The sequence below is a fragment of the Streptopelia decaocto genome, assembly GCF_964273445.1.
Source record: "Streptopelia decaocto genome assembly, chromosome: 1".
NCBI classification, from domain to species: domain Eukaryota; kingdom Metazoa; phylum Chordata; class Aves; order Columbiformes; family Columbidae; genus Streptopelia; species Streptopelia decaocto.
In genome coordinates this window covers 193,885,936-193,909,098 of record NC_138663.1, presented here as the reverse complement: position 1 = coordinate 193,909,098, position 23,163 = coordinate 193,885,936, and the positions used below count along the sequence as shown (strand labels likewise).

The following is a 23,163-nucleotide window of genomic DNA, read 5'->3' as shown; positions in this document are numbered from 1 at the left end:
GTCTTTCAGAGATTACCGAGAGTGACCTTGCAGTGTCATAAGCCAACTCCCTCAGCATGCTTGTGGGCATCCCATCAGGGCCCAGCAGCTTGGGAATGTCCCAGTTTGATGTTCCCTAACTTCTGCTGAGGGAAAGTCTTGCTCTGTCACCTTTGCCTAACTTCCTGCACATCAGAGTGGACCAATCTTGATCTTGGCAGAGGTGATCCTTGAAAATGAACCAGCTCTCCTGTGCCTCTCTTCTATCCAGGGTCATATCACATTGGGATTCTCCTGAACAGGCCAGAGTCTGCTCTCCTGAAGTCTGAGGTTGTGATTCTGTTTTTTGCCTTGGTTCTTCTTCACAGGATCCTGGATTCCACCTCTCATGGTCACTGCAGCCAAGGCTGCACCTGACCTTCACATCTCTGACCAGTTGTTCTTTGTTTGTAAGTAAGAGGTCCAGCAGGTTCCCTCATTGGGTCCTCAGTCACCCATGTTAAGAAATTATCATCAAGGCACTCCAGAAACTTCCTGGATTGCTCATGCCTCGCTGTGTTGGCCAGACTATTGGCAAAGATACTTTTGCCCTGCTTTTGGTCAGCCAGTTGGTAAAGGTGCTTTTGTTCTGCTTGGTCGAGTGGATCCCACCTTTACCTAGAAATTAGTCCTTGATTATGAGAGCTGGTCCCTTGTTTGTAAAAGATGACTGACTCCGTGTTGCTGACACCAGCTGTGCAAACCAGTTGTTTACCAGCAGGATCTGTCCCTTCCCCTTCAAGAAAATATGTAATAGTAAATAAGCACTTTAAATACTTAAAGATTTCAGCTTTTACACATGAAAGAACAATGTTCAAAGCAGTAGGGGAGATACAGAAATTCACCTGCAGAAATTCAGACAATCTTGTTCAAATTTCTCTATCTAAATGTCCAGGGTCCTGTTACGAGTAACTAAACTATAAGTTGTCACAGTCTGTTCTTTCCTCTTTGCTTTCCGAAGCTGTGGCCAATGGGTTCGCTTTGGAGTTGCTAACGGGAGATGGCCACTGATGATGGGTGGATTTGTGAGTTCCTTGAGGGCAGCACAGAGCAAGACTTGGGCCGGAATAACTTATTCTGGCCAGCCAGAGCCAGAGTATGGTGATCTAGGCTGGTGACTACTCCTGCTCCAGACAAGCTGCTTCAGCAAACTGTAGTTAAAAAAAAACAAACAACCTCTGGCTTTTGCTAATCCTTGGAAAGCTTTTCTTATACCTTGAGGCAGCGTTGCATGTCATTTGCGCCTTAAGCTGAAAACAGTTGATCACATGCATCTCGTGTATTTCAAGTTTAAAGATCCAATATTGGCTAAAGGGTACAAATTGGTTAAAGTTTTAAAAACAAAGCAAACCCACTCTTTCAACTGAATTGCAAATAGGTGGCTTTTACAGGCTAGGACTTGAATCGCCATTTAGTTTCTATGGGATGCTTCAGATCTGGTCTTGTTCTTTCATTATTCTGGTTTTCATGGTATTGACTTATTCCTTTTCCAGAAGAGGAAAGATGACTATGCATTTAAGCCTAACACACCTGAAGTCTTTTGTTAGAGTGCTCTTACAGGTGAGACTAATTTTTCTGTGTGTGTGTGTAAACTTAACATCAGAGCTGAGCAGCAAATTGAAGAATGCCCTAGAGCAGCGGTGGAGCTCTTGGTAGACATTTCCCACAGCCAAGAGCGGGGCTGGACTGAGGGACAGGACACAGGATTTCCTCATGCCACACCTGAGCGGTGACCTCTGTTGGCTTTCCAGAGAACTGTGTAGCTCTAACCCTGCTTCATAAGGTGGGGTTTTTTTGCATGTAGATGATAATGCTGTAATGAAAAATCTTCATTTAGAACCCTAGCCCTCATGAGTAAGAACGTCATTTGTCCACTGCTACAACAATGCACTCTAGCGTAAACTTCACAGCATAGATACTAGACAGGTAGGACATTTCAGTCAATAGTAGTTCTGTGTGATGAGATTTAAGCTACTGTAAATTTTCCCTTTACATAACTGAGGCAGGTGAAAGAAAGTGATTTGTGTGCATCTAGCAACAGCAGATTATCAGCTCTTCAACCCTATATCTGCAGGATATTTTCACCGTCCTTTTCCTTTGCTTGTCCTTAAAAAGGATAAGGTTGGGATGCTAAAATTGCCTAAAATTGGTTATTGCTGTGTTTCTTCCCTTTACTGTAATCAAAGACAGGCTTTTACAACCAAGAAGTAAGGAAGAAGAAACAGAGTTGTTAGTTACAAAGACAGTGGGAAAATTGTTGTTAGTTTTCCCTGGCTGAACCTGGGTGCCTTCAGACTGTCTTTGCTAACAGCGAAAAGAATGAGTTTCAAGTTTTATGAAAATGTACATAAAATTCTGTGTTGAAAACATACAGGCAACAGTCTGCTGTGCTTACAGAGAGAGCAACATGAAGACAACACCGATAAGCAAATAAATGGATATTTTATTTGCTGTATTATAATTTTTAGACAACCACTTTTAGATGATAAAGGCAAAAGAACTGAAGCGTTTTGATCATGTGCCTTCTGGGTTTGCAGGTTGGAATAAATGAATCTTGTTTTGAGCAATTACATTCTTCTGAAAACTTTACCCTTAGGATTCCCAGTCCATGGAGGTGATGCACTTCAGCTTCACCCTTTGGAAAATCTTGGCCTGTATGTTTAAATAGTGCTTGATGGTACTTCATTGTGCAATGGGAAACACACTGTGAGATAACCATTGCATACTTACTTGTCAGAGGACAATGCTGGTTTGGGAGTTCTGTTTTTTAGTTAAATGCACTCCCATTTAAAACAGGTATTTTACAGTTTTCTTACAGCTTTCGTGCTCAGCTGTCCAGCTATCTGTGAATGTTCTAGGTGCTTGGTGGCATTAGAAACATATATGCAGGTCTGACAGACACGACAGAAACCCCAGTACTGTTGAGGAGCGGTATTCAGCTGGAGGAAGTGTGAGATACCCAAAGGGGCCTAAACCAGCATTGGACACCTCTGCACTTCTGCTTAGGCAACTGAGTCTTGTACCCCTGTGTTAACCATGAGGCAGGTCATTTGGCCGTAGTGAAAGAATCATAATGACAGAATCTTGGAATACCAGGTTGGAAGGGACCTCAAAGATCACCTGGTCCAACCTTTCTTGGCAAAAGCACAGTCTAGACAAGATGACCCAGTCCCCTGTCCAGCCAGATCTTACAAGTGTCCGATGTTGGGGAACCTACCACTTCCCTGGGGAGATTATTCCAATAGCTGTTTGTTCTCATTTTAACAAATTTTCCTCTTGAGTCCAATTGGAATCTCCCCAGGAGTATCTTGCACCCATTACCCCTTGTGTTTTCCATGTGACTCCTTGTAACAAGGGACTCTCACTCTTCTTTGGACTGGAACAGGGTGGTAAGGTTTGCTGATACCATGTCTACACAGAAGTTTTTCCACAACTGCAAATCACTCCCTGCAGGGTCAACCAGAGGATGGTTTGATTTGTCTCATCTATGCCAGGCATAGTTTTCATCTGGCAATTTAATTGCATGTGTAACAATACAATTAACAATTAAACTGGATTAGCCTCTTCTCAGCGAGTGGGTTGCTGAGCTGGATAGAAGTGATGGTACCTTGGTGTCTTGATTCAGACGTTCATCTTTCAGAGGCACGGGCAGTCTAACGTAGCATTTTCCTCGCAGCCTGACTTGTTTCTTACGTTATTTTGAGAAGTCACTTTAAGGAATAGATAAAATATTTTTCCAACAAGTCACGATCACATGGATAGGAGCTTGTCACTGGCAGATTTGAATATAACTTCTCTTTGCCTTTTTTGCCCTCTGACTACCAAGTGCGTGACTCGTGCTCAGTCAGACACCCACGTACGTGTCTGGCTGGTGGCCGTGCTTGCCACTCTGCGTAGTGTGCCCTGCCGTTGGAAGCCCTACGGACAAAAGACATCTTGAAAGGTGTTACAGCTTCCAGGGCTTTTTTTCCTTCAAAGACCTCAAAGCACCGGAGTGATTTCTCATGGGCTAATGGGAAGATGAAAAAAAAACAACAATAATAATAACAAAAAAACCCCAAACAACCACACATTTGGGATCTGTTTCATTCGTTTAGTGTCAACACCAAAATGTATATATAAGGAACAAATGCAGAGCTGATAGAAGGGCCAGGTTACTGAGAAATGCTTTGGGACAAATTATTACTGTGATTAGGAAATCAGTGGAGCTTCTATTAAAAAATTAAGACTAGTGACAAAACCAGACTGCCAGGCTGACAAGTCACTAATCTGATAATGGGTGGAAATCCTTATCTCTACGCTGTGGACTGAACACTGTTTTCCTGCTGGAACACAATGGAAGAAAATAGTTCGGTAACTGTCTAAATTCCTGGGCTTCAGTCTGTGCCTGTTGCCCCTCATCCTATCATTGGACACCACTGAAAGGAGTCTGGTCCATCCTCTTGACACCCACCTTGGAGATATTTATAAACACTGATGAGATCCCCTCTCAGCTTTCTCTTCTCCAGGCTGAACAAACCCAGCTCTCTCAGTCTCTCCTTGTAAGAGAGATGCTCCAGACCCCTAATCATCTTTGTAGCCTGCTGCTGGACTCCCTCCAGTAATTCCTTGTCCTTCTAAAACTGGGGAACCCAGAACTGGACACAACACTCAGATACAGCCTCACCAGGGAAGAGTAGAGGAGGGGAGAGTTAGTAACTTGAAAATCGCATCTGGGGACTAGGAAGGTGATGGAGAAAACGAAAATGTTCTCATTGTATCTTATCACTTTCTTCTAACTCTGATGGCCTAGAAAATGATTGATTGATTGATTGATTGATTGATTTTTGATCAGGAAATGTTGGGGTTTTTTTTCTTTTAAAACTAAAACCACAGCTATCAACAGGTCAAATATGAAAGTGGTGATAAAAAGGATTGTTTGTGCACAATATGAAATAGATACTTCTTAAGGAATATACTTTATCTTCCTTCAACTCAGTGGTAGATTGAATATAGTCCATAAGCAGAACCAAAGCAGAATACACCAATATCTCACCCAGGGCTACAGTTGTCATCCTGACTGCTCTGAGATTTCACATACTTGTAATAATTGGGAAGAGATTTTTATAGGAAAGTTTCTTGACAAAGAAGTACAGACATTTCTCCTGTTCTTTACAACTAATCAGAAGGGAAAAAGTTAGAGGAAGAAGCATGATTTCAGTCTTTTTACCATCTGATATATAATCAAGCTGATGAAGCACAAAGATCACAAAAAGGAGAGCATCAGATCTGCATGACAACAAAACAGAAGAACAGATTTTAATTGCACATCTTCTTCAGACTTTCTCACAAGTCATTTAAAATTCTTGGAATTTGTATCCACTCAGATACCAGCTTATGCAAGTGTCTGAAAAGGAGCGGAAAAAAAATGTGAGGATTTATACAAGCTATAAATCCAGTTGCTCAGCAATGCAGAAAAGCTAGTATGTATTGTAATGTATTTCCCACTTCTGTTTCTTAGAGTTTAAGTATATTTAAAATTTCCGTTCAGGATGAACTGCCTGTTCCTCCCTCTGCCTTTAAAAGTGTGACTTGAATTCCAGCCTGGTGGAAACCAATAGGCAAGAATGTCCATTTATTTCAGAGAGGCCAGGAGTTCATTCCAGAAATAATTTCTGAGACTTATGGGAAGAAACATACTGTAACTAAACTGCAGTCTAACAAAACACTTGTTCGCTGTCAGGAGTGAAAAGTGGTTTTATCCGTTTGAAACCATGGAAGTTGTTTAGAGTAATAACAGTACAGTGATTTCACTGGAATTTAGTATCTGGAACAAGCCCTTCTTGACTGTTTAAAAGGGATTGCAATGTGTTTATGGTGCATGTGACCTGCTGATAGCAGGAACAGTAACTTCTTGTATCTCAGGCTTTGCAAAGGAGGCCTTAGGGCTGCCCGCTGGATGCTGAATGCACCCGCATGTCCTGATTTTACGTTGTCGAGGGGAGATGTAATTAGACTTGCAATGACTGGAAATACCGTTGGCCATTTTTTCTACGCATGTGTGCAAGTGCATTTTAAATGTGACATACAAGTGTGTGGTTTGGTTTCCCGTTCCTGGGAAGTAATGAAATACGCAAAGATGCCACTCTTTTAGCCAAACAAGCACAAGAATAATTGTATAATACAAAACAATGCCTAGAAAAAATATTGCTACGTACTTTTTTATAGTGTTATTACAGTGTAATTGTAATAGTGTATTACGTGATGTTGCTGTACAAAACAAGGAATGTATTATTGCAGAGGGCTATTCCCTTAGTTAAACAGAATATTAAGATACATCGATGTCTTGCTCCTGCCAGTGTTTCTAGTATAGCCCTGTAGGCAATGAAGATGGACTTAAAACCCTGTGGTAGCTAAAATCTACAAACTTGATTATTATAGCTGGCAACAATTGCATGATCTTGGTATTCAGTTATGTTTTCAGGTCCTGTCTCCCAGCATCATTAGAAGAGGAAGTAGGACAGTTCCTCACTTAAACGCAGATAATGGTAGTGGGCTCTTTTTTTCCCCTTCTTTTTTTTTTTTTTTTAATTTTTTTTTTAATTTTGTTGGGGCCCTGTGACCTTCATCACAGCCTCTGCTGAGGATGATGCTTTGTGAGAGGTGTTGGCCATGACTCACTCTCTCTCAACACCTAGATACAGGTGAACGTGTAAACCACCTCCCTCACAGGCTTCTGGAACCTGAACACTGTTTCAAAATTTTTCTCACTTTTACCGTGTCACTTCTTTCATGGCACAGTTACTCAGGCTCCCTCAGAGTACCAAGGAAAGGACAGCAGTGCTATGTTTTAGAAAGCTGGAAATAGTAGGTACTACTAAGAAAAAAAACTTTTAAAGTAACTTTCTGGTGTTTTTATTTACCTCAAAACATGCAAGTAGGAGAAACTTTCAGGATCCCTGTCTCTGTCCGTCATCATATTGTCCACAAATCACTCCATGGTGAAAGAACTGTCTTTTACCTTTATGGAGAGCAGATTGTGGCATACGTGCTACACAGGACAAGCCAGCCTGGTGAAAGATAACGGCTTGCTGCCGTGCCCCTGTGTTTCTCCTGCTGCATAGAGTGGTGGGCTTGGGAGAGACCCCAGAGAAGTCGCTCTTCTTCTCCTGGGCACAGAGTACCCAGACTGGCCTCAGAGTAGCTGTCAGACTTCTTCTGCAAAGTGTATGGTGAGCAGATTACCAAATCCATGGGCAGAATGTCCCATTGATCAGTTAGAACGCATTTTTTTAACGTATTGCTTTACTGTTCCTTATGCTAATTAAGGACTTTTCTGTCCTTGCTCAGTGGGACTATGGTGGATCAGCTGTGGCTGGTACCCGAGCACCCACCCAGTTGAGTGCTTCCTCCCTCCACCAGCAGAACAGGAGAGGAACAGGAGGAAGAAAACTCATGGATCAAAATAATGACAGAGAAATCACTCACCAATACTCTTGCCTGCCAAACAGACTCAACTTGAGGAGAATGGAATGGAATGGAATGGAATGGAATGGAATGGAATAGAATAGAATAGAATAGAATAGAATAGAATAGAATAGAATAGAATAGAATAGAATAGAATAGAATAGAATAGAATAGAATAGAATAGAATAGAATAGAATAGAATAGAATAGAATAGAATAAGAATAGATTTCTATTGGAAGGCTAACATAAATATTTAATTACTGATTCAGAAAACAGGTAACAAAGAAGAAAAACATTCGAACACTTAGGGGGAAAAACATCTGTCCTTTCCTTTTCCCAGACTCACTTCACCCAGACACTTCTCCTCCCCATCGTCATGGCTGCAGGTGCCACGGTCCCTTCAGAGAGGCAGTGAATGGCACCAGGTATTGGGGTCATAGATTCATTTTGATTGGAAGAGGCAGTCAAGATCATCGAGTCCAGCCATTAATCTAACACTGCCCTGTGACAGGAGGAACATTTCTTTCCTCCTGATCTCTTCACAGAAAGAGAAATTCCAACTTTTTCAAACAAACAAGGTTTATTATGGGGGCTGCATCTGGAAGCGAATCAATGACAGCCCAATCAGTTTTACAGGAATGAGAGTCAGAAGTTACCCAAGGGACGCACAGCAAGGCCACTGTGGGCAAAGCTGGGCAATGAGCTGAGCCACCAACGGGCCCTGCAGAAACCTTAAGAACCACAGTACCAGTACAGGACCACCAGCTTACAAAACCCCAGAGCACACTGAACTTGCATTTGCCAAATATCTTTCAACTCCTCCTGTGGAAGAGGCAGAGAAAAGCAGGCAATATCTTGTTTCAAAGCAGTTTTATTTATTTTTTCCTTCCTTAAGGCCAACAATATTAGCGAAAGATCATTTTTTCCTGCTTCAGTTTTTCTTTGGTTAGGACATGGCGGTTTCTCTCTGCTATTTCTTCCTGTCATGCTTTTCTTCCCTTTCTCCACAGGCTGTGGTGTCTCTGGGGTGTTACCTGCTCCTCATGGGCACCTCCTCCTCCTCTGACTTTGGTGGTCCCTCATTCCCTTCTTCTCTGCTATGGAGCCAGCTGGACCTAAGCATGCCCAGCATGGGGCAGCCCCTGACCGTGCAGCCCCCTGCTACCAAAACTTTTCCATCAACACCCTATGGTTGATTGCTGTCCTCTATTTTAATTGCCTTCTATATATTGAAGATTTTTTTTTTCTTGAACAGACTGCCTTTTTTCTCCATATTAACTAAATGCACTTCCTTCAGCCTCGTCCCATAGGTCTTGTTTGACTTTGTTTTGCATTCTTTCCAGTTCCTCTGTGTATTTGTAATATGTCATGCCTGAAACTGGATGTAGAAGTTGGCTGAAGATTCATCTGCCTTTAGAAAATGACATAATTGTGTTTCTTGCCTTACCTCAGACAATTATTACTCAACAGATGCACATCTTTTGTTTTGCTTGTGTCTGATGGGTTTCTGCTGAATACACAATTAATTTCTCCTTCTGAAGTGCAGTACTAAGCAAATTCATGTTGATTTTGGACAGTCTCTTCAGTTTGCCTGATCTGTCCTGCAGAGTGCCTTCCCCGCCTTGGGCTTGGAGTCCTTCTCTCTCTTTCCCTGCTCAGATGGGACATCACAGAGCTCCTGCAGTGGGGATCTGCTGTCTTTTCCCTTGCCACCACACACACCAGTGCTCCATACTCATCCATGGCATTTCCTAAACACGTTGAACTCTTCCCTCATCAGATCTCCATGGTGCCTGTTAAACCCTGTACTTTTGGTTGGGTTATGAGTTTTTTTAACACTCTCTGCTTATATTTTTCCTTACTTGTTGAATCTGTGTACAGATGTTAAAATGTTCAGCAGATGTGGTATCCCTCTTCCACACCATTTTGCAAGTGATGGCAATGTTTGGGCAAGGCTCAGGCTGACTCCCAGCTGCCTTTAGCATGGTGCAAGTGAAGAGGGTGGCTTTGGGATACGTGTTTCTCTGTGTTCTGTTTATTGTCATATAATAAACAAAGTCATATAATAAGGAATTTTAATGTGTGTTTCAGCCATGGGAACAAAGAAGTATTTTCTTGTCGAGGAATCAAGTTGGCAGTAGATTGGTTTTTGGAAAGAGGCCACAAGGATGTTACAGTGTTTGTACCAGCATGGAGGAAAGAACAGTCGAGACCTGACGCTCTTATCACAGGTAAGCTCTGTTCCACCTTGGTTGTTTTGTTTGATACTTGGCACATCATAAATGTTACTACTCAAATGAAAAAATATTTAGAAAGGAAAGACTATAATAGGAAGTATATTTGGTGTCGTAACTTCATTGCGATCTTCAGGAAGGAAAAAGAAAGCAGTGCCTTCTCCAAGTCCTCCATTTCTGCTCACCTGGTAAATGTTCCATTAATGTTGCTGCTTATTTCTTGAATAATGTAATTGCCATTTTTTAAATCTGTTATGCCCATGTAGCATTAGCAGTGAAGGGATTTGAAGTTAGTGATTCACAGGGTAGTCTTGTGTGTGGTGAGAAGATTCTGCCAGGCTGACGTGTGCGCCCGTCACCTGTGGTGAGTCACTGCCTGTGCTTGGGGTTACGGGAATTATGCTGACAGAAAAGGAACAGTTCCCCTTTTCATCATTACTATTAACAAGTGAGATAGCTTTTGAAAATCTTCATTTTGAACCTGTTTATCTAGGAAAAAAAAAATGATGAAGACATTTATTTCTTGATCAAACCAATTGATTCTGTGTGAAGGCTGGAGAGTCGTCCTTCCTGTTTGCTACCAGTCTTGTGGAATACATTGTGCTGACACTCTGTTTCCAGAGATAGGCACCTGAAATATGTGTCCACCTGGTATTTTTAGAAAGTTGTAGATGACTAACGTTAGGGTGGTTTTAGACTGTCAGTACTTGAGAGAATCATAGAATCATAGAATACCCTGAGTTGGAAGGGACCCACAAGGATCATCGAGTCCAACTCCTGTCCCTGCACATGACAACCCCGCAGTTCACACCATGTGTCTGAGGGTGTTGTCCAGTCTCTTCTTGAACACTGTCAGGCTTGGGGCTGTGACACCTCCCTGGGGAGCCTGTTCCAGTGCTCCAGCACCCTCTGGGGGAAGAACCTTTTCCTAATGTCCAACCTGAACCTCCCCTGGCACATCTTCCTGCCATTCCCTTGGGTTCTGTCACTAAAGAGAAGAGTTTGGTGCCTGCCCCTCCTCCTCCCCTTGTGAGGAAGCTGTAGCCACAATGAGGTCTCCCCTCAGTCTCCTCTTCTCCAGGCTGAACAAACCAAGTGACTTTAACTGCTCCTCATACGGCTTCCTCTCCAAACCCTTCACTAACTTCGTGTCCCTCTTCTGGACACTCTTCAGTAGCTTTATATCCTTTTCATCCTGTGTCACCCAGCACTGCACACAGAGCTCCAGGTGAGGCCGCACCAGTGCAGAGCAGAGCGGGACAATCACCTCCCTGCCCGGCTGGCAATGCTGTGCTGGATGCACCCAGGACACGGGTGGCCCCTTGGCTGCCAGGGACACTGTTGGCTCATGTTCAACTTGGCATCGACCAGAACCCCCAGGACCCTCTCCGCAGAGCTGCTTTCCAGTGTCTCATCCCCCAGTCCATGTGTACAACCAGGGTTGCCATGTCCCAGGTGCAAAATCCAGCACTCACTCTTGTTGAACTTCATGCGATTGGTGATTGTCCAGTTCTCCAATTTGTCCAGATCCCTCTGCAGGGCCTCTCTGCCCTCCAGAGTGTCAACAGCTCCCTGAGTTTTGTGTCATCAGCAAACTTACTAAGCTGCTTGAATCAAACAACACCTTCATCTTTCTTTTTATTACCTGCCAGTCATCACATGGCAGATTTTTTTATTCTTCATTAGTGAGGAAAAAAAATCACTTTCCATCACACTCTTATTCATTGTTTATCACATGGCAGGGTGGAGGTGTGTGAATACAAAAAGACTGGATTTCATTTTAAATCTTCTGCTTTTTCTACTAAGCAGATAAATGCTTGTATCAAATATATTGCGTATATGTAATATTAATGATGTATTTCTTCCTGTTGGAGTCTTTTTTTTTTCCCTAGACGGAACATGTTCCCTGTCAAGTTTCTTGTGCTACAAAACAGTTGAGTAATTTGAGATCTAAACCATTATTAAGACCTGTGACTCATATTCACTGCATAACCATCTTCTGCTGTTTTAGATGTTGCCTAGCTTTGTGTTTATTTTTCTTTCATAGCTTGTCTGCTCTGAGAAGAGTGACAGCTAGGAGAATCAACACAAGGGGTCTGTGCTTCAGTGCTAGGTGCACTGGTGCTACATCCATAATCTTAGTTCAGACCAACCTCTTTAGGCCATCTTTCAAAGTTCCTCAGGATCACCAGGTCCCACACAGAGAATCACAGAATGGTTGGGGTTGGGAGGGGCCTCTGGAGTTCATCTAGTCCAACCCACCTGCTAAAGCAGGTTCACCAGAGCAAATCACAAAGGAATGTGTCCTGGCAGGTTTGAATGTCTCCAAAGAAGGAGACTCCACAGCCTCTCTGGGCAGCCCGTTCCAGTGCTCTGGTACCCTCAAAGTAAAGAAGTTTTCCCTCATATTCAGGTGGAACCTCCTGTGCTTCAGTCTGTGCCCATTGCTCTTTATCCTATTGTTGGGTACCACTGAAAGGAGTCTGGTGCATCCTCTTGACACCCACCCTTGAGATATTTATAAACATTGATGAGATCCCCTCTCAGCCTTCTCTTCTTCAGGCTGAACAGACCCAGCTCTCTCAGCCTTTCCTTGTAAGAAAGATGCTTTAGACCCTTAATCATCTTTGTAGCCTGCTGCTGGACTCCCTTCAGTAATTCCTTGTCTTTCTTGAACTGGGGAGCCCAGAACTTGACACACTAATGCTTTTGGGTAGGTGATTTACAGACTGTGTAAGATAAGAAGGAATTAGGTAGAATGTTAAAGTTATTTTGCAGGGTTAAAGATAAATCTGTTTGGATTTGCTAAGACTTTTAATGTAAAACTGTAAACCCTTCAAGGAGAGATATGTTCTGAACTATTACTGGAAGTAAAATAAAATAAAACAAACGCCGCCACAAATTTTTTCTTTGTTATAAGATGACATTAGACATCTTTTTAGGGGATTCTGCTAGCATTAGGTGTTTGAAAGGGTCATAGACACGGTACCTAGGGACATGGTTTAGTGCTAGAGTTAGGTTGTGGTCAAACTCGATGACCTGGAGGGTCTCTTCCAACCAGAATGATTCGATGATTTGTGAAGAGCCTGAGTGTTTGGACAGAATGTGGATTTTCTAGTCCTTATAGGTACTAGTAGTAACCTCTTCTCTTGATGGGCAGAAACTTTCATCCCATTAATGTGAGCTCCTGGAATTACTTAAAAGTCTGTTTCTTGCTGGGTACCACAAAAGGGTCTGTCTTTACCAAGGAGCTCAGTTGTGGGAAGCCCTTGGCTGTGCTAGAGTATAGCCCTTCTATTTGCCAAAACATAAGATTGAAGATTTTTCTTTCTCCCCTTTGTCAACCAGAGGAATTTTTCACAGGCATTTTGAGATGCCGTGTTTCTTTTAACCACAGCAACATGAACAAAGTCCCCTGTGATGGTCTTGGAGAAATTGTATGGAGAAGGAGGTTTCAGTGTGGTTTGGGTTTTTCTTTTTTTTTTAAAGTATTGCCAATTGACTGCCGACTGTAACTTCAAATACTGTGTAACAGACACTTTCTCCTGGACTGTAACCGTTTAAGACATGCTTAGTCCTAAATGCTTGGGTTTTCTTCCTCAAGTCTAATGTTTTTGGAGATAAAACAAACATCTTTTTCTTTCCTTTATTTTTCTAACTGTTGATTCCTATTCCTTGTAGATCAAGAAATCTTGCGTAAATTAGAAAAGGAGAAGATTCTTGTGTTCACACCATCCCGCCGGGTGCAAGGGAGAAGGGTGGTGTGCTACGATGACCGATTTATTGTGAAGTTGGCCTTTGAGTCAGATGGCATCATTGTTTCTAATGATAACTACAGGGATCTAGCTAATGAAAAGCCTGAATGGAAGAAGTTCATAGATGAACGCTTGCTGATGTATTCATTTGTTAATGACAAGTGAGTCATTCTGTCTTTATATGTGCCACTAAAATAACTGAGGAAAGGACAGTTTGAACACTTGTATGAATTTCTTATCTTACACCCAAATTTTTAGGTACATGTAGGAAAACAAGAGGAATAGTTGATGATAGATTTGGTCTTCTGATTAAAAATACTTGAACTCTGTCTTTTGGTAGAGCTTTTTTATAACAATGTCTTTATATCTTTTTAGGCTATTTCTTCCCCTTTTGATGTATGCCAATGGATATACTATATTAGATGTGTGCTATGGTGTAATATTCCAATTCTTCTGATATACTGAGCCAGCATTTTTGAGTGCCTGAGACTCCTAAATCTTAAAGTCATAGAAAAACTCATCTTGGAATGAACCTCAGGAGGTCTCTAGTTCAGCTGTCTGCTTAGATCCATCTGTGGTACCTTCATACCCTGGCATACAGATCAGCTGCAGTTACTGCTGGTGGCTTCTTGCACTGGGAGGAACTCAGTACTCTGCCAAGCAGGCACTTGTATTTGAGTGCCTAAGTACTGATCCAAGAATCCTACACAATGAGCACAGTTTTGCAAAGTTAGTTGTGGCATTTTATGAATTCGCTGCCTGTATTGCTGCCCTTACTTTGGTTTGGGAAGGGGTTGTGTGCAGCCTGGCTTTGCCACAGAGCAGCCAGCTGAGCTGGACTGAAGGTCTCTGAAGCAGACGAGGGGTGTCCACACAGTCTCTTTCTATGACTCACCTCTCAGGCAGTGCCTGCAGCAGAAAGGTGGCCTTTCAAAAGAGCTCTCAAAGTTCCCAGGCTTAAAAATACCAGCATGGCAGGTTATGCCGTAGGTCACAGTCATGAGGTTCTTGGTCATTGCATGAAGAATATGAAAAGGCTTGTTTGCCTCCATAATTTATTTTTTTTTCTTTATAGATTTATGCCTCCTGATGATCCTCTTGGCCGCCATGGTCCAAGTCTGGACAATTTTCTTAGGAAGAAGCCTATTGTGCCAGAACATAAGAAGCAACCGTGTCCATACGGTAATTTGGTTTAATTTGTTGAGTTTCTGTACTGCTGGGACTGGGGACTAAGCTCCAACTTTATTTTAACACTGACAAAAATAAAAGCTTTTTAACAGAGGTTTTTACATTGTTGTCTTCACTTGAGAAAGTTTGAAATGCTGAGCTGATGGTGGAAACCTAAGTGATTTTTTTCACATTTTATTTAGAGAATATTTCTATCTACTAGTTGAACTAAAGGTTCAACTATATTAACCATTTGTAGGAATAAATGCAAAACAGTACCTAAATTCTGCAGGCTCCAGAAAGCCCTTTTCTAATGTGATTTGCTCATAAGACATTTAAGTTTTCTTCCAGAAAATCAGTTGAGCTGACGTTAGCCGCTGAGCAGCCCCACAGGCACAAAACCTTCTTGACTGAACTGAAACCTGCTGGTCTTATGACTCTATGGGACTTTCCTATTAAGTTTTCTGCCTGTGTATCTCCTTGGCCCAATACAGCAGGTGTCTACAGACACCCTGACAGTGTCATGTTCAGCTCAAAATGTGGCTGATAGTGTTGGTTTGCATTCCTGGAGCACTATATGCAGCACACTACCACTGCCTCTTTTTCCCCACAATAAAAGAGAGGAGATCTTAGATCTCACTCTGTGTTGCACAAAACCATTTGCAAGGTTTTTCAAATAGTCAGTAAAAATTAAAATGAGGAGCATTTCCGTTGTTTGATTATTAACAGATCTTCATTGAAGCTTTTTTATCTGATTACGTTTGTATTAATAGGGAAGAAATGTACCTATGGACACAAATGCAAATACTATCATCCAGAAAGAGGAAATCAGCCTCAGCGATCTGTAGCTGATGAACTTCGTGCCATGTCTAGAAGCACAGCTGCCAAAACCACAAGTGAGGGAGGACTCGTAAAAAGCAATAGCGTTCCCTGTAGCACTAAAAGTGACAGCACTTCTGAGCTGAAGCGTGCTGCGCCAAAGAGGCAATCAGATCCTAGTATAAGGACTCAAGTCTATCAAGACTTGGAGGAAAAGCTTCCCACCAAAAACAAGTTGGAAACCAGGTCCGTACCTTCTTTAGTTAGTATACCATGTTCCCCTGCTGCAAAACCCCAAAGTACTGCACCTTTAACTAACGGCCTTCCGTCCGGAGTTCACTTCCCACCTCAGGATCAAAGACCACAGGGACAGTATCCTACAGTGATGATGGCAACCAAAAATCACGGAACGCCAATGCCTTATGACCAGTATCCAAAATGTGAGTCACCTGTGGATGCAGGGTATTACTCTATGCTGAGTGCATATTCAAATCTCAGTATATCTGGTCCACGTAGTCCTGAAAGGTGCTTCTCCTTGGACACAGACTATAGGATTAGCTCTGTAGCTTCCGACTGCAGCAGCGAAGGGAGCGTTAGCTGCGGCAGCAGTGATTCCTACGTGGGTTACAGCGACCGCTCTTACGTGAGTTCGCCTGACCCACAGCTGGAGGAGAACTTGAAGTGCCAACACATGCATCCCCATGGCCGCCTTAACACTCAGCCCTTCCTACAGAGCTACCACGAGCCTCTTACACGAGTGCAAAGCTATAGTCACGAAGAACCAAAGCATCACCACAAACCTCCAGTTCCATACATGGCTGTGCATCTACAGCATCCAACAGTCGGTGCTCGCTCTAGTTGTCCGAACGACTACTCTGCGTCTCAGAGTTCGTCACATTCAAAGACCATGCATCTGGGGAGAGCCCTCGTGTCCACGAGAATAGACAGCATTTCAGACTCACGTTTGTATGATAATTCTCCGTTAAGACACAGAAAGCCTTACTCTGGCCAAGATGGGCTTGGAAGTTGGGATAGGCAGAGCTACGGGATGGATGCGTACGGCTTCCGCCAGACCTACTCCTTGCCCAGTAACCCCACACAGCCGTGTTACGAACAGTTTGCCTTCCAAAGCTTACCTGAACAGCAGGACCAGACCTGGCGCGTACCTTACTGTGGAATCCCTCAAGACCCTCCAAGGCACCCAGACACCCGGGAGAAGGTTTACATTAACCTCTGCAACATCTTCCCCCCCGATCTTGTGAGGATCGTTATGAAGAAGAACCCTCACGTGACGGATGCTCAGCAGCTCGCTGCAGCCATCTTGGTGGAAAAATCTCAGCTGGGTTATTGAGAGATGATGCATCTTTGTGGTGTCGAGTAGTTTTCAGCTCAGCTCTGACGCTGAGGGAGGTTTGCTACAATAGCATTTGGGATCTCCTTCTCAGCAAGGAGGTTATATAGTAATCCGTTTATGTGAAATACTGTATCATGGAGTCTGTATGTATAGCCCCATGCATCAGAAGTACCAGATATGTTTTGTGTTCTAGTTTGAAAAATTTTAAACGGCTATTTTCGCAGCTGGAGAATGTTCCAGTTTAAATTAATATATATACATATATATACATATATATATATATATGAAAAACCTGTGGTCTCTGGTTATAATCTTTGGTGCATCAGGGGTTTATATGCAGCACTTTCTATCCTTATTACATGTTGTTGGGATTTTTGTTTTCGTTTTTTAACTTGCTGGATGTTTGTCCTTGGGCTGTGTGGTATTAAAACAACCTGCAGAAAGAGGATTTTGCTACTTCTGGCAGGCAATTTTCAAGCCAAGTTTTTGAACTTTTTACAACAGCGTAAGTATGTTTGTTTGTTTGGTTTTGTTTGGTTTTGTGAGCTTTTTTGTGCTATAATCATCTATTTATAGGAAACAAAGGTTTACTACAGCACTGACTTCATTTTTTTTAACAAATAATTAGGTTACCAGTTAACAGTGAAATGGGTAACAATATATTGGTAATTTACAGTATGGCACTTTTCATGGCTTTCTTTGTTTTAAGTAGTTACATGTTTTGTTGATGCAGTTTAGCAGTAAGATCAGATGCAGTCGGAGGAAAAACAAAATATATATTTTTTTTTACTAATTTATGGACAAGGTAAAAGCCTTAGTGCCTGATTTTGAAAGGTGCTGAGAATTTACAGCCCCCTTTGGAGCAAGCAGGAGCTGCAAACTCTCAGAACCTCCCCAAACCGGGCCACCCTGTTTCAGTTCCCGTGTTGTTACCCAGCTCTGTGTATTTCTGGTCAGTAGAAGGGGGCCTGAAATCGCAGGGTCTCGTTTAGTTGTTTTGTGTGTTTTTAATTTGTATTGCTGCACAAGTGTACTGCATAAAATACGCTTTTCATAAAGTATTTACCTGTTTTTAAATGAATTTAATTATCTCAATGCAAGTTTTGTATTTAAGATACTGTTTGATTTTTCTTGCTATTTATCAAGGCTGGCCTGAAAAGGTTTTGTGTGTTGAGGATATGCAACATTTATTGACTGCACTATGGTAATGATATTGTAGCTCAAAATAATAACTTAAACTTTTTTCTTTTGATTCTGTTTCGGTTGGAGAGGGGAGGGTTGCGAGGAGAGAAGATACCGTAGGTGTTCCTCATAGTAGTTTTTGGCCTGTTGCATCGTGTAGGCCCAATTCTTGCCACAAATAGTGTAGTTTTAGAAACAGACAAACCAAGTCTGTTTTAGTATTAGTAAGGGATATTTCTGGTTTTAAGTCATGGGTTTTACTAGCACTTCGTAAGCTTTTATATATATATATATAATAGAAATAGATTTTGCAATTGATGTCAGATGTATTTATGTGACATAGTTGCCAACAGTTTTAGGTTTTCATCCATTGTAACGATGTTCAGTGTTAAAAAAAATCACTAGCTTACACTATTACTGCTGATAATTTTGGTACGCTTGCTGGAATTTAAAGTAAGGCCCTGAAGAACCAGAAAGTACCTTTTACTGTTGATACAAATTGTATCTTTTTAACTGAGAACTATTTTGATTTGTAGATTAAATAGAAACACAAATGTGTAACTAGTCTTTTGGGCAACATTTTATCCCTTATTTAAAAAATTAGAGATTTCAGGCATAGAACAGGTTTAGGCAAGTAAAGGTAGATATTTATTTAGGTGTCTGTCTCAATTTCACACGTTAAAAAGAAAAAAAAAGCAAGTATTGGCATCTTCTTCCTTCTAAAATCTTTGTAGTGGGAACTCACTAAAATAAAGGTAAAATGCTGCCTGAAAATGATGTCCAAGCACCTTTGAATACGAAGACGTTTTCACTACTTGTGCGACACCGTGTGTTGCAACGAGTAGGGTTTGGGTACACAGTAAATGCTTCTAAAGAGCATTGTGCTTATAGACACATCCAATAATCTGAACCATGTTCAGCAAACTGATTCGGGAGGTGGTGCTCACGCGGGTCCCGCTGCAGATGTGCTGCGGGGTCTGTCCCCTGTCCCTGCGGCAGCGCCGGGGGACTCGGCGCCGCTGTCCTGTCTGGCTGTTCAGGGAGAGGACTTCTTCATCCGTGGCAACAGTTTTTCCCTGGATTTGGTTGGTCGCCATCCGTAGAGCGTGTTTTAATGTAGAGATCGATGCAGTGCTGACGCTGAGGTTTGAACTGGGAAATGGGTCTCATCTTAGTTGTACACTGAGATTTTTTGAAATTGAATTACACTTAAGTACTACACCATAGTGTAGATGCAGCTGTTTTAATAATGCAATTATTATATTTGTGTTTTTAATGGGTTTCTACATTTATTTTTTATGTAGGAATTTACTTCTGCCAAAAGTTGAATTCCTTTAAGCATGAACAGAAACGTGTATGTAGTAGAGGCGTTTGGTCTTTTACCCTATCGCGTGAGCATCAGAACGCTCCCTGCTGTGTACATAGAGAGGTCTGGGCTCAGCCACGGTGTTAAAACCCTGCGAGGAGACGCGTGGGACTGTGTGCTCTCGTATTGATTGCCTCCGGGAGGGGTTCAATGCAGTATTGAACCCCTGGAAGTGTGTGGATTGCTAGAGAATTCCTGTAATAGGTTCTGTGCTTTGTGCTCAGGCACTGAAAATGCTTTAAAAGTATAAGAAAAGGAGTAATCTGATGGTGTTTAATGTTGTGCAATGATGTGCTAGTTCCCCTTAGACTCTCTTGTGTTGGGTAAAGCAGATTTGCTGTGGACAAGGTATTGGCCTTGATATTTTCTTGGGTTTTGCTGTGATAATAATGAGAAGTTGCCTGTGAACTCCTCCACAAAGACGACACCGGTCTATATATTTAAGAGCCTTTAGGAAGGACACCAGTAATAAACATGAAGCAATGATACTGGTAAGATACTACATTTGTCAATGTAATTGCATTGATGCAAATAAATGAACTGTAACGTCCCGTGTTACTTAAACAGTGAATGTGGTTCAGTGATCCCTCCCCAGCTGAATGCTGGAGCTGCAGCAAAGGATTAAGTACCTTGGGGTTAGACCTGTCCCACCGCGAGAAGAGGGCAACACTCGCCCTTGTCTTCAGTACTTGAGAGCTGTTTTGATACTTAGCAGAAACTCCATATTTTTAGATACAATCCCAAGCTATTATGTCAGTAATAGTATATAGATACTCCGTATTTTGAATGCACGTTTACATGAGGCATCTGCCCACGACTGTTTTGTATACAGCGTGTTCCCAGTATTTAGCGTTTTAAACCTAATTTTGAGGTAAATATGCCCAGGCTATGACAGTATTAATAGCTTTGTTGTCTCTCCTTTTTTTCTTTTTTTTTTTAATATAAATGTGTGTGCGTATATGTCTACATATATACACACTCACATGCACTTGGCAAGTGGGTTTAAGCCTACTGCTAATAATCCGAGGTAAGATCATATCTTTTCAGGTGTCCTTATTTTCTGTGGTGTGTCTGAATCGCAGCTTGGTCCCCCACTGCAGAATAGCTGTGGGGAGAGCCAGCAGCCCCATGTGTTGTGCGACACCCCAAAAAGGAGTCGCACGGGCCAGCGCAGCCCTGGAAGGGGACTTGTGCAGCCCTGCAGCCTATGGGCTCTCGATGATCTTCTGCTGTGGAAGTCGTAGCTGATGGTGGACACTTTTCCAAGAGTATCAAAGCTGTCGGTGCAAACCAGAGAACCTCACTGGGCACAGAAAGCTGGGGGCGTTTGCCCCGGCGAGGGGAGCACCGGGGGAGTGAAAGCCTTGGGTGAGAGCTGCTGCAGCATCTGGCTGCACCGAGACTGCCAAACATCCATCGGTTTTCAGCTGATGCTTTGACCAAGGTGTTTGCGATGTCTAAAGCTTGAAAAATGAAACACAATGTTTTCGTACTCTCTGGAGCATTTAGAAAAATAGCCAACTGACTTTTCATTGCTACTGAAAATTTAAAATACTGTGCAATTAAAGATACCGTTTTTTTAAATAAAAATAATGTAGAAATTATTTATTTTGATTTACAGTGTGACTCTTGCTAATTTATTCCTTGCATTATAAGGCCGTGGTGGAGCGCTGTTTATATGTTTTATTTATCATAGGAACTAAAACTGCTGAGAATAAAAACCAATAGATTTAAACTTAAAACAACAACAGAAAAACTCTATGGCCTTCTTTTGTTTTTTTATACAAGGGCTGAGGTTTTATAAATGTCAAATCATGCATTTTATATACTTTGTACGTTTTAGAGAAGTGCAGTTTAAGAATTTTGTTCAAATTGAGTATGTATGTGCACATTGTTCAGACTAACCATGTAACTAATCCTCAAATCACCCGTGTTATTGTTCCAGCTAACCTTTTGCTAGGTAACATCAGAGACATTCAGACTTCATCTTTAGATGTTCTAGAATACATTTCATTGAGGTTTCATCAGAAACTGGTCATCTGGCCACCAAATGGCACGTGAAGTGCCTGTTTGTGTGTGACCCACCCGCTGTGCGCTGGGTTTCCCTGGCAGGGCACTGGGTGTGACGGCACCATCAATACGGCGTGGTGTTCATAGATACAAGTATGCTTTAAATAGTGTCCCAGCTTCCATTTTTCAGGTTTCAAAGGGTTGTCACAACTCGTGCTTGAAATGTTTATTCCTCTGTCTACCTTCTAAGCTAAATGATGGCAATAGTTCTCATCTCCTCTCTCAGGTGTAATGGCCGCTGGAGGGCCCGGTCTCCGAGTGCTCACACATTGACCCGGCTGGGCGCAGGTCACTCCTGTGCGCTGATTCCAGCGGCGCGAGAGGAGACCCGAGCTAAACCGGGCCTGTGTGTCAGCGCGGGAGGAGCGGGGCCTTGAGGAGCACATCTGGAGCACAGCTGGGGAGCCGCCTGCACCCGCTCAGAGCCGAGATCTCGCTGGTGCTGACAGGTCGTTCAGCCGGGATCGCAGTTTGTGGCTGTTGGGAACGCTCCAAGCCAAATCTCTGTAGATGTTTAAGCACATCAAAGGTGTAACAACCTTCTCTTCACCTTATAAAACAAAAACCTCACTGCTTTTTTTAAGCTGACTTGTTCTTTCGCTCTCAGATGAAGTCTCATTTACCAAGTTAGGTTGGCTGGTTGGTTACTTTTTTATTTATCTGAACAACATTCTTGATGGAACTGATATTTAAAAACTGTTTTACCAGCGTATTACAGAACATGCTGCCAGGAAACAGAAATGCAGATACAGCAGCAATAATTGTGTTTTGTAGTTCATTTCCCCGTCATTATCTCTGTACTTGTGTTGACTAGGTGAGATTTTTAATGTTGTCCTGAAGTCCACTCCAGCAAAAAAAAATGAGTTAAAAATAATGTTTGGACTATTTGATAAAGCAATTGTCATACTGGCTCTTTGTTCCTTCACTGGTTACTCTGTATGATTTCTGTGATGTGACTATTCACATCTTAAAACCACCTTCTAAACCATACAGAAAAAAATGTACATGGATTCTGCTTTTAGAGAAGAAAATAAAGGTTCATTTTCCTCATTGATGGGCTGGTTTTGTTTCATAAAAACAAAATGATCTCAAGAGCAGCATAGAAGGTAGCAGTGAGTTGTAGACAGCTCCATTTTCCTACCTGCACAACAGAAGTGCTCACTCTGAGTAAATTTAAACTGGATTTCAAACACATGAAATTATTGTAGATTATCAGTTCATTTTTAATGCAGTAATTAATATTTAATAGGTGCTTTCCCATCATTTTACTGACTGAAAAGACTAAGACTCGGGTTAAATAGCAATGTCAGTTATTCAGTAGCAGGATTTGGATGGAGACTGTGCCAGGGGACCTGTTCTCCTTCCACCTGCTGCTGCACATCTGCTTGTCTTTCATCGTGCAGTTGTTATTGGTGGAGCTCAGAATGTTGTGGGGTAGACAGAAAATTTAGAAGAGAATGAAAATAGTTATCAGCTGGTGGATGCAAAGATACAGCAGGAGCTGCAATAAGCTGTGATATAATGACTACTCAGAATAAACGGAGCTGTTGGATGATGTTTTGTTGCCCAATGGCGTTGCTTGGCTGGGCTCCCTGTGCCGGGCTCGCTGGGACCCCAGTCCCGCCTGCTCCCTCCCCACGTGCGGGCGCAGGAGCCACGCGAGGTGGCACGAACGCAGCTGGAATGAGCAGCTGGCCTACAAATAAAAAGCGATGCCCTTCATCGGTTGTGACCACGGGTGAGTTGCTTGAT

General features: G+C 42.3%; 1 protein-coding gene across 4 annotated transcripts in view; it reads left to right on the top strand.

The window, feature by feature from the left end:
• The window catches only part of ZC3H12C (zinc finger CCCH-type containing 12C), a 47,802-nt gene extending 25,343 nt beyond the window's left edge, over positions 1 to 22,459 (top strand). For all 4 annotated transcript variants that reach the window (XM_082051038.1, XM_082051040.1, XM_082051037.1 and 1 more), the window contains 4 exons: positions 9,556 to 9,695; positions 13,380 to 13,614; positions 14,529 to 14,635; positions 15,394 to 22,459. In XM_082051038.1, the coding sequence (XP_081907164.1) occupies positions 9,556 to 9,695; positions 13,380 to 13,614; positions 14,529 to 14,635; positions 15,394 to 16,790 (1,879 nt within the window). In that variant the 3' untranslated portion in view covers positions 16,791 to 22,459. The remainder of the gene's footprint in view (positions 1 to 9,555; positions 9,696 to 13,379; positions 13,615 to 14,528; positions 14,636 to 15,393) is intronic.
• Positions 22,460 to 23,163: the final 704 nt, after the last annotated feature.